General features: G+C 56.5%; 2 protein-coding genes across 4 annotated transcripts in view; both read left to right on the top strand.

The window, feature by feature from the left end:
• The window catches only part of ZNF862 (zinc finger protein 862), a 28602-nt gene extending 25345 nt beyond the window's left edge, over positions 1 to 3257 (top strand). For 2 of the 3 annotated variants that reach the window (XM_039861153.1, XM_039861156.1), the window contains one exon: positions 237 to 3257. In XM_039861153.1, coding sequence (XP_039717087.1) covers positions 237 to 412 — 176 coding nt within the window. In that variant the 3' untranslated portion in view covers positions 413 to 3257. The remainder of the gene's footprint in view (positions 1 to 236) is intronic. The other variant, XM_039861155.1, reaches the window with a different exon arrangement.
• Positions 3258 to 3475: 218 nt separating this feature from the next.
• ATP6V0E2 (ATPase H+ transporting V0 subunit e2) lies at positions 3476 to 9489 on the top strand. Its single transcript, XM_039861204.1, has 4 exons — positions 3476 to 3685; positions 5038 to 5085; positions 7374 to 7486; positions 7895 to 9489. Exons 1-3 carry the CDS (start codon positions 3582 to 3584, stop codon positions 7465 to 7467), a joined length of 246 nt encoding a protein of 81 aa, XP_039717138.1. The 5' UTR covers positions 3476 to 3581; the 3' UTR covers positions 7468 to 7486; positions 7895 to 9489.
• Positions 9490 to 13319: the final 3830 nt, after the last annotated feature.

Here is a 13319-nt window from a genome sequence, read left to right as displayed (position 1 = left end):
GGACACGGGTTAACACCCTCTCCATTGCCCAGTGTCCCCTAGGGGGCAGATTGCCCCGGGGGAGTTCCAGTGTCCTAGAGTGGGAGTAGATCAGGCTGCAGCCCTAGTCCTGTCTCCTCTGTGCTGCTTCATTTCCCACTGAATAAGCCTTGGGGCGCAGGTGGCTGTGGGAAGGGGATCGCCGTCTGATCTGTTTTCCCCTGGGTCTGACGGTGCCTTCTCTCTCCTCCCTCGAGGGGCAGAGCTCAGGAAGGAGGAGACGGGAGCGCTCTGTGTGGAGGGGGCCGTGCCCCAGAAGCCGCCCATTCCATCCTCCGCGGAACTGGTGGAGATCCTGAAGGACTGCAGCACGGACCCTCCGGACAGACTCCTGTACCCCCACACCAGCCAGGACGCCCCCAAGCTGCCCTGATAAGGCTCTGCAGGAGCAGGAACCCCAGGGGTTGCCTTGGAGACGCACGCTGTGCTGCCCCCTGGTGGTCATGCTGATAGGCTCGGCAGATCCTGGGCTGCCCTAGAATCTTCCTTTGGTGGGGACTTTCTAAGCCCCAGGAAGTGGGCAGTGACAAGGTAGTTGTGCCCACATCCCAGAGAGGCGGGGCAGTCAGGAGGGCACTGCCTATTTACCACGGCCCCTGCCTAAGCAGAGCAGGGACCGCACAGCACTTAAATATGCAGAAAGGTTCTTATCTCAAGTTCACTTTCAAGGTGCTTCAGGAAATAATCCCATCATGAAAGATTTCACTGCATGTTCTGGTGGCAAGAAGACTTTTCTGAAGTGGGAGAGACCGTTGCCGGTAGGGGCCTAAAGGAGCACCCCAGCCCCCTGGGAAAGGTGGAGAGTCTTCCGGGGACGCTGCCCACGGCCTCAGTGGCCTGAGGAAAGCACGGAGTGAGGGGCAGAGGATGACCAGGCTCCAGGGACAGCTGGCCTGGCTCTGGGATCTGTCACCCTGGCTCCGTGGCAGAAGCAGGGATACCCCAACTTCAGAGGGGAGACTGGCGTCAGAGGATTTCTCTACCTTCTACCAGGGCCTTCCTTTAGGATGAGACACACAAAAGCCCTGCCCGGGGTGCAACGGAGAGGGCTGTCCGATGTGCCCCCGAGTCACACCGTTTGTGTTCGACCTGCGTTGTGCTCAGCCAGCTTCCTAAGGAGTGGACGGGACCAGGTTGCCCTCCGGAAGCTGGGACCTGGCCCCAGCTCTCACGCAGGCAGTGGTTCAACCACGATTAAGCCTTCCTCTTCGCCATGCCTCAGTTTCCTCTCGAGGCGGCAGCAGAGAGTCCAAGTGCCTGCTGGCTCCCAGCCTGCCACAGGACTATTAAATGACAGTACCTCCATCTCCCTGAAACTCAGGCCTCAGCCCTTTGTCTTCATCCCCTGCCACCCACGTCTCTTGTGGGAAGAGTTGTTCCCTAGACATGCCATGGGCGTGACAGTCTAGTCCACTCTTCCCATAGTTGCTCTAGGGACAGCCTGGTGCTCCCTAGGGTGCTTGTGAAATATGCTCCACCCAGACCTGCTCACTCAGACCCCTGGGGCTGGGGCTCAGTCCCTGGCTGTTTCCAGCAAGAGCCCCAGGAACTCCATGGACCTGCTCAAGGCACAGAAGGGCGTCCCTCACCTTCCCGGCCCCATCTCCCCTACACCTGAAGTGAAGCACTTTCCTTGGAGGTCAGCCTCCTTTCGGCAGGCCCCCGCTGCTTCTCTCCCACCTTCCTAACCCCGGCAGGGAACAGGGAGGTTGGAGGGAAGGGCTCCCTCGGCCCTGCCTTTTGCTGCCCAGCTGGGGTCCCTGCTCTGTGCTGCATGTCCGGATGGCCTGGCTCTCAGCCAGCAGTATGTCCACTTCCCCTTCCTAGGAGGTGCCAAGAGCCCTGAGGTGCTGCCATCTGAGCGTCGCGCTGTACAGCCGAACCCTGGTTCCCAGTGTTTCTGACTCTGCCTTCCTGTCGCCCTTAGCACAGCCTAAGCACCACCCCTGCTCAGTTTCCTTCAGCTCTGAGCCAGGAATTCCGCTCTCACTTTCTGCCTTTTCACTTGTGGGAACGTCTGTCTTCCAGCCCTGTGGGCTGGGGTCTGAGGTGTACCACGGGCCCTTGGAGCTAGAGCTCCGGCAGGGTTACTGCCACGCGGCCAGGATGGAGCCTCCTTCCACCATTCACATGTGGAGGTCAGGGATTCGCCCTCTGCCGGATGGAGTGGAAGACAGAAAGGCCCTTTAAAGTGGAGGTGTAGCCCTGCCCTATCCACAGGGATTCCAGACTGAGGTGACTTTCCTGCAGGCACCCTCCCTGTGGTATCTTCCAGCCTTTAAGACTCAGAGCAAGAGGCTAGTCCTGGGGGCAACAGTGTACATGGGTCCCACACACGCGCTTCCCTGTGTGGGTCTAGGCACTGAACCAGGTACGCGCCCTGCCTCTGCATACCTGCTCTGAGCAAGCCTCCAGTGCCAGCCCACGAGAAAGCTGGGCCCCTCGGAAACGCTGTTTATTGTGGGGATTCGCGTTACCCTTTTCTCCAAGGGCGCGGGCGTGCTCTGGCTAGTCTTTATTAGCTCAAGACAGAGGACTACGTTTTCTTGTGCTGGACCGCAGGGCTGAAGTGGGCTGAGCGCCCTCAAGGGAGACCTGTTGCCCAGGCTGGCCTCGGTTTTGTTCCAAGGGACTTCGAGCTTCAGACCCCAGAGTCTGGTGATCCGCTCCTTAGAGAGGCTTCCTGTTTTTGCCTCACAAGAAAATAAACCGAAGGGCATTGGGAATAGAAGGAGCGGGCACTCTGCCTTTGCCCAGAGCCCTGGCCATGCCTGCGCCATCCTTCCCCACCTGTCACCTTCATGGCATCTCCATGTTCCCATCCTGGCATCCCCCACCCGCCACACCCCGTGACCGACATTCTGAATAACCAGCATTATAACTGACACCAGGTGTCAGTAGCCATAGGGGCCAGGTGGGAGGGACGGACCTCAGTCCCCCCACCTCCTAGCCAGACATTAGAAAGCATAACCTGCTCCAGACCTTTCGCTTCTCTCAGGCCCAGGCTGGGTTCCTCGGGTGCTAAGTATTTAGCAGGACAGCGTGAAGATTAGCCCAATCCCCTCATCCAGGTGGCTGTCAGTCAAGGACACGGGGCTGGAGGAGTGACCCAGGGATATCTTCTTTGTCTCTGGTTTCAAAAATGTGCAAATGAGGTTTATAAAACCACGATTCTCAACATTTTGCTATATGAATAAAGCAGAGTTTATTTCGACACATGCCCGTGCCCTGTAATTCCTTTATCCAGAACCAGGAAACTAGAGATAGCTGACCAAAGCTAACTAGCCCCGGCTCCTGGAAGAGCCCCTCGCCGCCCCGCCCCTCGCCCTGCCGCCTCGCCCTCGCCCCCTCGCCGCCCCGCCCCCTCGCGCCCTCGAGAGATGCGCGCGCGCGCCTGCGCGGACCGGCCCCGGCCGAGCGCGCTCCGCGGGCTGCTCAGCCCTGCTGCGCATGCTCGGTGCGCACGGCCGGGCCCCGACCCGCACGCCGCAGAACCTCGGTCGGCCGACGCGCACCCCTGCCTGGGTGTCCCGCGCCCCGCCATGACGGCGCACTCCTTCGCCCTCCCGGTCATCATCTTTACCACGTTCTGGGGCCTCATCGGCATCGCCGGGCCCTGGTTCGTGCCGAAGGGCCCCAACCGCGGGTAAGGGACACGCGCGCCGCCGGCCTCCCTGCGGACCCCTCCCCGGGCGGCGGCGGCGGCGGCCCGCGCTGCACGGGCGCTGGCCGGAGGCCCGCTCCTCCCGGGTCTGCGCTGGGCCGCGTTCCGCCGGGGACAGAGGGCGGAGAAGTCGTCTTCAGAAAGGCGGGGAGCCAGCTGACGCGGGAGAGGGTCCAGGGTCACCCCGCGGCAGCAAAGGCTGTGGCTAGCCACTGGTGCAGTCTGTTTACGCCTCACCAGCTGTGACCTTGAGCGAATGTCACCCCTTCCAGCCTCACTTTATTCGTAGGTAAAATGGGGATGGTGAGGATTCCTGCCTTTTAAGTCAGCTGTGAGGATTACACGAAACAACGCATATAAAACCCTTAACGGCGTGTGACACATATTGTGTCTTGAAAATTTTTAACCGGCGTCATTGATTCGAGATGGTCCTCTGTTGCACCAGTCACTGATTTCTGCTTCGTATGTCCTCAGTGTGAAGTCCTCTCTGCCCCTGATTACCAGCTCCTCCTCGAGGTGGGAGATCGGCCGGCTGGTCACTGTAGTCCCCAGTGCCCAGCACAGGACTGGCCCTCCGCGCTTGGTAATGTCCAAGGAATGGATCAAGCGCTAATTTCTCTGGCACCGACTTCGAGTGCCGTAGGTCAGAGGTCATAGGACCTGGTTTGGGTTCGGTTTAGCTTCAGCTGGAGGCCGCTGGGACAACTGGGCTTTGCTCTGTACTTCAAGAAATGCAGGGCTGAGGTCCCACAGCTTCACGTGGTAGACGGTTTTAGTGTCTCAGCTCTGCAGCCAAGCTTGGTGAGTTCTTTCTTCTGTCTAACTGAAGTCTCTCGTGCTGCATTTTAAGCTTCTGTCTCCAGTCTTCTTTGAGTGGACACAGGTAAGCTAGTCCCTGTGCCCTTCGTCACCGCTCAGTCCACCTCAGAGATGGCTCACGGACTCCTTGCTTCTCGCTCTGCCTCCTGGTCTGTTTTCCTTCCCCTCGCCCGGTGAATTTTGAATTCCAGAGACCACTCCATGGTGGAGCTGCAAATCCAGCTCTGTGCAGCATCTTTTCTCAACATGGCTGCATGAAGGTGGAGAAATAGTGGGCGATGGAGAAGGGGGATGTAGGGAGGGATTTGTAATGTGACACGGTTGTGGTCAGGGTCGCCTCCCCATGAATTTTTATTTTCCGTCTGAGTGGAACTCAGCCTCCTGTGTTCGGGTGGCATTGCGAAGGCCGTTGGGAGAGAGACCAACACCAGGAGCTCTTTCTCTGGCTCTGGCCAGAACTTCTGAGGGTGCTGGTTCCATCCATCGTCCTGACCTGACATCGTCTTCCGTTGCAGAGTGATCATCACCATGCTGGTGGCCACCGCAGTCTGCTGCTACCTCTTGTAAGTACTGCTCTCCCCAGCGCGAAGTCAGTGGGTGCCTTGGTCCCCTCTTCCTCCTCCTCTCCCTCGCCTTGTTTCCCCCTCGATCCCCCCTCTCTCCCCGTAGTGACAGATTGAGTTCCTGAAAGGCTGAGTCTGTAAAACAGGAGAAGAGGTGGTTTGGAGTGTCAGAGCATTGAGTTGCAAGTCATGAACTCTGGGTTCTAGTTCTAAGTGTGTCACCTGGACAAGCTTTGTAATGTCTACAGGCTGCAGTTTCTTTATCTATGAAATGAGTGATTTGGGCCAGTTTAGTGCTTTTGGTGCCTGACTGGACATTAGAGTCACCTGCAAAGACTGTGAAACACAGTTTTCGGGGCTCCACCCTCGACCCACTAAATCACAGTGCTCAAAATCTACACTTGGAAAAATCCGTGTTTTTAGTGCATGTCCCTGGGTGGTGGTGATGCAGCCAGCTTAGAACTGCCAGATGGGCAGTTTCTGAACTTGGCAGAGGGGTTCTGGGGACATAGAACAGCATTCCGGGGAATGTGAGACCTTGGCCAGTGTACGAGGGAACCAACATCCAGATGGTCTCTTTCTAAAACTGCCATTCCAGATAGCCCCTCCCCCTTTACGAAAAAGATATCCCACCCCTCCATCCGTCCCCAATCCCATGTTATGCTGCGGCGTGTTTAAATCATCCTGGCCGCCAAACTGAGGAGTAAGTCTACATTTCGGTTTTGAGAGAGGCCTTGCTCATGATCACTCAAGCCCAGTTAGGACTATATGGCTTCCCATCTTCTTGAGTCTCATATGCTATTTTTATGAGTTAAGCTTGGCATAGTTCGGGTGATTTGAATTCAGAACAGTTAAAATAGGACATGTAATGTGATGAGATGCTGATTCTTTAAAAGGTAACAAATTCTTTTGAAAGTAACTGAAATATTTTTTTACGACTGTCCAATTTTTCAAATACATAGGATGAAACCCACATTTAAAAAATATACATGACCGATTTCAGATTTGGTGCTCGTTATGTAGTTAAAACCTGTTTTATCTATTTAGATCATGAACTATTTATTCTTATTAGTCAATTCTTTTGTTTCACTTTATATAATGGTTAATATTTCTACCCCTGTTAGAGACCCCCCTCAAATAAAGCTCGTTCAAAGTAATGATGACTTTTAGATGTTAGCTTAAATACAAATGGTGACATTCAGTTTTTCAGAATTTCCCCTGAACAGAGCATCTCTATAGAAGGCACTTTCTCTGTGCTATTTCTTGGTCCTTTGGGGCTTGACAGATGACCTCATGTGTCTGAGAAGGGCCCCTGAGTGGCTATGGTTTGGTGGCCCAGAGACCAGGACATAGAGGGTGGTGGCTGAGAACGTGGAACATAGGCAGGATGCGGGTGATAACAAACACCAAATCAACACGTGGGAAGGAGACGGTACACACAGGCAGAAAGCGGGGGTAACTTAAGAAAATGCCATGCCTGGAAATTATATTTACCAAACAGACTCGGGGTAAGGCTGATGATAAGCAGGCAACGGTTTGTGACAGCTTCTGGGTGTCAGGCACGTGACTGGCGGCTGTGAGGGTTCAGAGGTGAAGAGCTGGATCCTTCCCACGAAACCAGACACGTCACCATTGGTTCTGTCGCTTGAGGCACGCAAGGCCGTGCGCCTTCGGGGTCTTCGGGGCCTGCTTCTGTGGGCAAATGAAGTGATGGCACCGGGCCTGGTGCCACCACCGCCGCCGCCACTTGTGCAGAGTTCCAGTGGTCTTCGGAGAGCTTACCGACCTGAGGGACAGGCCCTGTCCCCAGCAGGCCCGGGGAGTGGGGCACTCAGGTCATCGGCTCCTCGTATTGGGGTAGTTCCTTCATCTTGCTCCTAAAAGGGGGTGACTCGGACGTGTCTTCCATCTGCCCAGCCTTGCCCTGCTACCAGGTGCTGATGGGGGAGGCCCACGCCAGGGACACGTCAGGGCACAGCCGGGAGGCGCTCCCAACGTGCCCCAGGAGGCTGTCTCACCTCTGTCCCAGGTCCAGCCCCAGCCCCAGCTCAAGAATCTTATAAATCTACACATCATCAAATCAGACCAAACCTCAACCCAAACCCACAAACCCCAGACTCAGCCCATGTGCCGGCTGGAGCATGGATGGTTCTGTGGGCCCCTCACTTTGGAACACAGCACCCCAAGTCTGCTGTGTCAGTCATGTGACCACAGGCCTGGAGTGAGGCGTGCCACCTGGTAGCTTCCTGCTGGGTCCGAGCTCATCCCGTCTGTGCTGTCCCCGGCAGCTGGCTCATCACCATCCTGGCTCAGCTGAACCCCCTGTTCGGGCCACAGCTGAAGAACGAGACCATCTGGTACGTGCGCTTCCTGTGGGAGTGACCACTGCCGCCTCGACCAGGTACCAGGGAGCCGGGGCCCGCGGCTGGGGAGAGGGCCTGGTGTGGAGGACGAGGAGAGCAGGGCCGTTGTACGAGTTTGGATTCGGATATTCATGTATTCGGCCAAAAAAAAAAATAATAAGTGCTGAGTATCTATCCGCTGCATGCCCGGTGCTGTGCTGGTCACAAGGGACCGACGGAAGACCAGGGTCCTCAAAGTGCTTCCCTGAGGTGTGTCGGAGCCAGAGAGGGCGGCGGGGCGTGTAGGGTCTGACCTGAGAGAGGGTGGCCTGGGGCCCAGGAGTGGTGAGATGCTAACTGGGCAGAGTGACAGCTGAGATAAGAAAGTGGCCAGGGCAGTCAGGAGGGGGTGGTAGGGGGCGTCTCCATAGCAAGGAGGTGACCCTTTCGTGTGATGTGCTTTTCAGGTGCCCAGCTCTCTGGATGACCTCGGCTCTGTCCCCGACAACTCCTTTGTCCCCACCCCCACAGCTGTTTCCTGGTCCCCCCATGTTCCCTTCGCCAGGGCCCGCCTGGTTCCTGGAGGTACCCCCTTTCCCAACCAGCCCGGGCCCTGAGCTCAGAGTCAGGTTGGAGCGGGAGAGATCCCACCCTCACGCTCCCCCTGTCCCCTGGCCGGGAGCTGCCTCTGCCAGTGGGGCAGCCCAAGGAAGGCCGGGTGTCCTGCGGAGAAAGTCAGTGGCCTAGGAGGCGCCTAGGCCCTGTCCTCCTGTGTGACCCCAGGAAGCGCCCTCTCTCCATGAGGTGGAGGGGCTCCACCGGGGTGTCAAAGGCCTTACTCGAAATTCTTATCTAATTTTTGACACATTTAGATGTGAAACTTTTGAAAATGGTGAAGTCATAGAAAAACATTCACTCATAAAAAAAACAAGAACAACTTAGTAACGTGGGTCAAGATTGAGACTTACATGTTTAGCATCCTTTACAGTTATAAAGTCACTTAAAGTGTCCTGTTTAGAAAGTTGTACCTCCTCAGATTCTCCTGTTCCACTTTCGTCCCCTACCTGCCCCCCTGCCCCGTGAATAAGCTCCCTGTCCCTGTCCCTGCCCGTGCGCCAGGCCTGGGCTCTGCCTCATTCAGCCACAGGAGGTGGATTAGGGAGCCTATCACAGCAGTGTCCAGGTCACCTGGAGCTGGGGAGGATTCAGAGGGACAGGTGTAGGTGAGGTTTGGGTGGCACTGTGGGCTCCTAAGGCCAGCACCAGCCCCGTCTGCCCGGAGCTGGCTGGGACGGTGAGGGGCGGAGGAGTGCCCAGCCTTACAAGGGCCAGGAGGCAGACCGTGCAGGCAGGGGTGCAGGCAAGGACCTGAGGGATGATCCTGGGACCCCCAGCTGCTGCCCTCACTTCTCCCGCAAGAGTTGAGGCTGAGACCTCAGTCACTTGCCCTCGGTCCCAGAGCTACTGGGGGTCGCAGCTCTGCTACATTGCCTCCCCCTCCCACTTGGTTGGCATCATTTTTGGACCAGCGGTAGCATTTCATGCATCTCACCCAGATTTCTTGGTCCTGGGTCAGCCTGTTGCTCAGAGCTCAGGTTGGGGCCTCCCTCTGACACCCCGCCCGCCCCTGTTTCAACTTCCTGTCCTGACCTCTGCAGCCTCCTGGAGTGGAGTGTCGAGTGTGGGTTGTACAGAAAAAACGACCCATGTCTAGTGACTCGTGAGTGGCAGGACGTTACCGTTTGGTGGCAAAGCCCGGGCTGAGGCCAGGTTTGCTGGCTGCCTCCCCCTGCCCACCTGCCTCCCATTTCCTCAGTGGGGGGATTGGATGGCAAGAAAGGGGACCAATGGCTGCTTGGAGCTGCAGCTCTGGTATGTGGACCCAGAGCTGCATTTTCCTGAGACCTGAGGGATGTCCCGCTGTCCTGGATTCTGCCCGGAAGCAGGCCTGGCAGGAGGATGGAGGCTGGTGCAGGTGGATATTCGACCTCCTGTCGTCTGTGCCCCTGACTGCAGAACGAACAGCTCCTGGGCTGTGCAATAAAGCAGGTCCCCAACCTCTCCCGAGTGTGGCCCGCATCATTTCTGAATATCTGAGGGCCCGGAATCTGCCCACTCCGCACCTGGCGTGGGCGATGACCCGCTACCTACATGAGGCAGAGGGACAGTGAACAGAAGGAACTGGCTCCCCAAGGCCAGAGAGGAGCCAAAAGAAGTTTGGGGACAGGGAGGTGCGTAGAGGAGGGACCAGGCCCCTGAGGGCCTGAGCAGGGTTTGCAGCTCCAGAGGCAGAGCTGAGAGCCCAGCATAGAGTACTGGAGGACCCTGAGGCCAGGGGCGGGGTGCAGAGTGAGAAGAGCCTGGATGAAGCCCTGGGGCGAAGACTGGTACTCGCAGGTGGGCAGGGGGAGACCAGCACGGAGGGCATGCGAGGCTGAGGCAGGAGGGGCCTCTGAGCCTCAGATCAGGTCCCGAACTGGAGGAAGTGTGATTCAGGAGCAGGGCGTGGTCCTGGCATCATCGATCCCCTGTGAAATCAGCAGCCCAGGGAGACCCCTGCACCCTCTGAAAGACCTAGACAGCTGGAAGGAAACAAGGGGATCTTGAGTCAGTTTTCCCAGGTCCCTGCAGGTCAGGCCCTGGGCCTGGGGGACGCAGCCTTGCAGCTGTATGAAAGCAGGTCCCACCTCCTGGGCCACCTGCTCCCCCAGCTGGTTCCCCCCTGGTGCCTCAGGCCTGGGAGCCTGTGGATCAGTGGCCCAGGCCCGGGGAGGGGGTTGGGGGGTGTTTCACAGATGGTTGCCTCCAGTGCTGGGACCCCTGCCCTGGGCTGTCGGCTTTCTGTCTGTGTTGGCCTAAGCTCCCTCTCATCCTCCTGGGATGTGGGTGTCCCTGAGTTCTCCCCGAATCACCCAGGGAGGTGGGGTCCTGGGCAGTGCCCCCTGCTCAAGCTGGCCGCTCCCTCCCCAGTGCCGTGACTTTCCCGTCTCTTCCTTCCTGTCGCCTGTCTCCTGGGCGGCATTTAAGGAGCAAGGACAGGGGCCGAGAGTTTGGGTCCGTCGAGTTCCTGCCAGGATCTGGTGCCCGCCCACTCTGAGAGGACGCGTTCCTGCTGGAGCTTCCCCCACGGGGCCCTGCGGGGTGAGCGGGTTTCCTCAAAGATGAACACGGCGGGCGTCAAAGCCGCGAAACCAGCGTTTACTCTGTGCAACCAACAGTGGGGCGGTCTGAGTGTCCCCTTCCGATTTGCTGGGGTGACTCGGTTGTTTAAAGGAAGAACGAGGGAGCAGGAGGGGTGAGTGGGGCCCAGACAGCCAGGAAAGTGGAAAAGCACAAAGGGTCAGTCAGTGTGGGTGCAACTAGGCCAGCTGTGTCGCCCGCGGAGACTGGGGGACAGAGGCGGGCCTTTCCGGTTTCAGGGGAACAGTTTCAGGTCCTTAAACATTTCTGGGTTGCAGGAGGTACATGCGTATGTATCTCAAAGGGACAGAGGAAGGATTCACAATCATAAGCCTTTTTATTTTATTTTATTTTTTTAGCGAATGCTCTAGAAAGGGCAGAGGGGCAGAGGCTCAGCGGACTGTGGTCAGGTATTGACTGGCACGGACAGGAAGTTCTTCGGGCACCCCAGAGCTTTCTCAGGCGGGAACTCAACAGGGCCGGGCTGTCCCCGGGACGCGGCCTTGGGCCCTGCTCGGTCGCCCGTCTTAGTGCAGGTTGGTTTTCTCCAGCATTGTCATGTGCTGAGTTCTTCAGTAGTTCTCAGTTTCGACGGTCAGCTTCTGACACAGACGCTCAGAGAACCTACACGAAGAGAAGATCCCTAAATACAGGAAATGGCCCCATGTAGGATCCCCCTGCACCATACCTAGTGGCAGAGCGGAAGCGGCATGGAGACCCTCCAGAAACCTGACGAGCCCATGGAGAAGGCAAAGGCCACAAAGTAAGCTAGGCTGCGCACACACAGGGTGGCCACCAGAGGGCAGCACCCGTCCGCGGGCTGGAAACCCAGAGAGACCAGTTTGGGTAACTCCACCAGGGGAGCATAGCACTGATGGTAGAGGTCATGGCTGTAAGAGCGTGGCTGAAGCAGGGGCGGTTCTCTAGGCGATTCCATAGCCCAGGTGAAATGTCCTTCAAGGATGAGTAACAACAACCAACACACTGATGCTCACTGAGCGGTTATCGGGTGCCCAACACGGCTTGGGGAAACCGAAGGGCCGAGAGCCAAGGCTGCCTTGCCGACTTGGTGCCGTGATGCCAGGCTTCCCAACAATCGGCTGTGAATCTCCCCACCCTAACATCCTGCGAGATCTGGCACATTACAGTCTAGAACAGGGACACCCACTAGCCCAGATTCTCAATGGGGAGGGAAAGTATATGCATCTGTGTTTATAGACCTTGGGGTTTCCAGCAGTGAGGTCAGTTGACAGCCACCACGGTTTTGCTTGACGTGTAACACCAGAAAAGCAAGGGCAGGTGACCAAAGTCTACGCTGACTCAGCCCATGCTGCATGTTAACAAACGTGCATGAAAATCTCTCAGAACCAAACAAACTCATGGAATGCTGGAACCGAAGCCAGGCTGATCATGACAATGTCTGGGGATGGAGTAAGAACCCCAGACTTTTAAATGTTCTCTGGGGAGCTAAGTCCCCCCAATCCAACATTGAAAACCAGTTCTCTAAAATCTTGACCTCTGAAGTGATTGATAAAATTTAATCAGTTTAGCAACCCAGAGCCCCTGGGAAACCTTGATGGAAGCTGGTATCCTGGGTGCCAGGTGCCCTGTGAGCTTTTCCCAGCAGGACTGGAGTGTCTAACCTGGAGACCACGCTTGGGGAGATGGAAGCACGCAAGCTTTGGGGGATTATTGGTGTCTGAGCGGACTCTAATCCCAGCGCCATGTGGCTCCAGCAATAAGCTGGTGACTCACTGGGGGCCAGGTGAGGGAGGGAGCTCCGACGTGGCACTGAGCCCAGTAGAACCTAGAGCTCATGCAGGCGTCTTCCCTGAAAAGAGGCTATGGGTATAGTTGGGATGGATATTTTCAGAAACCCTCAGGACCCCCATCTCAGCTCCCTAACCTCATCATGGCAGCACAGCTTTCCCTCCCTACTGAAAAGGTCAGCCTTTTGTGCCCTGACAATGACCTGGGAGACACTAGGGTGCTGGTTCCCTCCACCTGCCCATCCCGTGTCTCACACAACAGGCTGTAACCTTGATCAGTTGTGAGACCAAGTGCAACAGCCGTGCCTTTGGTCTGAAGCAATTGATTCAGCAAACATACGTGTCTCTTTTTTCTTTCCGCCCAGCCTCCCTGAAGCCGTTCACCTTTCCTGAGCAGCTCAGCTCATTTTCTACGCTGAGAGGGCAGGAATCCAGCCCTGGGCTGCCTGGGGTCAAATTCCACCTCCACCGAGTAGCAGTTGAATGAAAGTTACTTAATCTTTCTGAGCTTCGGTTTTATTGCTTAGTTGGTATAATCATAGCGCCTGCCTCGTAGAGGTTGTAAGAGCTGAGAGAATGGATTAAAATGGCTGGCTCGTCAATAAATGCCGGCTATTAATCATATTATTTTTACATATTAACTCTCTAGTTGTAGGTCGCATTTTCTTCTGCCAGAATCTCAGCTTCCTTTGCCTTTTCTTGTTCCCATCACGGACATCATGCTGGTCCACCTTTGTGGAAAAGGAAGTGGCAGGCACCCCGAGTGCTTTGATATGGGCCATGGGACCTGGGAAATAAGTGCCACGAAAAATACCCGGGAACTGTTTATGTATCTATGAACGTAATGTCCTCTTTAAAAACAGTACTGCTTGTGGGAGGGTGGGGGAGAAGGAATGGGTTCTAGAGTAGATATGCTGATTCTAAAGTTCTCGGGGGAAAAACA

The sequence above is a fragment of the Pteropus medius genome, unplaced genomic scaffold (genome assembly GCF_902729225.1).
Source record: "Pteropus medius unplaced genomic scaffold, Ma_sr-lr_union100, whole genome shotgun sequence".
Taxonomy (NCBI): Eukaryota; Metazoa; Chordata; class Mammalia; order Chiroptera; family Pteropodidae; genus Pteropus; species Pteropus medius.
The sequence above is the reverse complement of the archived record's forward strand: the minus strand, read 5'-3'. Positions and strand labels throughout refer to the sequence as shown.

Bases quoted from the DNA above. Each gene is read 5' to 3' on its own strand.
- ATP6V0E2 (XM_039861204.1), top strand. From the start codon at position 3,582: ATGACGGCGCACTCCTTCGCCCTCCCGGTCATCATCTTTACCACGTTC. The intron at 3,686-5,037 runs GTAAGGGACACG...CTTCCGTTGCAG, and splicing joins CCGAAGGGCCCCAACCGCGG to AGTGATCATCACCATGCTGG. The intron at 5,086-7,373 runs GTAAGTACTGCT...TGTCCCCGGCAG, and splicing joins GCAGTCTGCTGCTACCTCTT to CTGGCTCATCACCATCCTGG.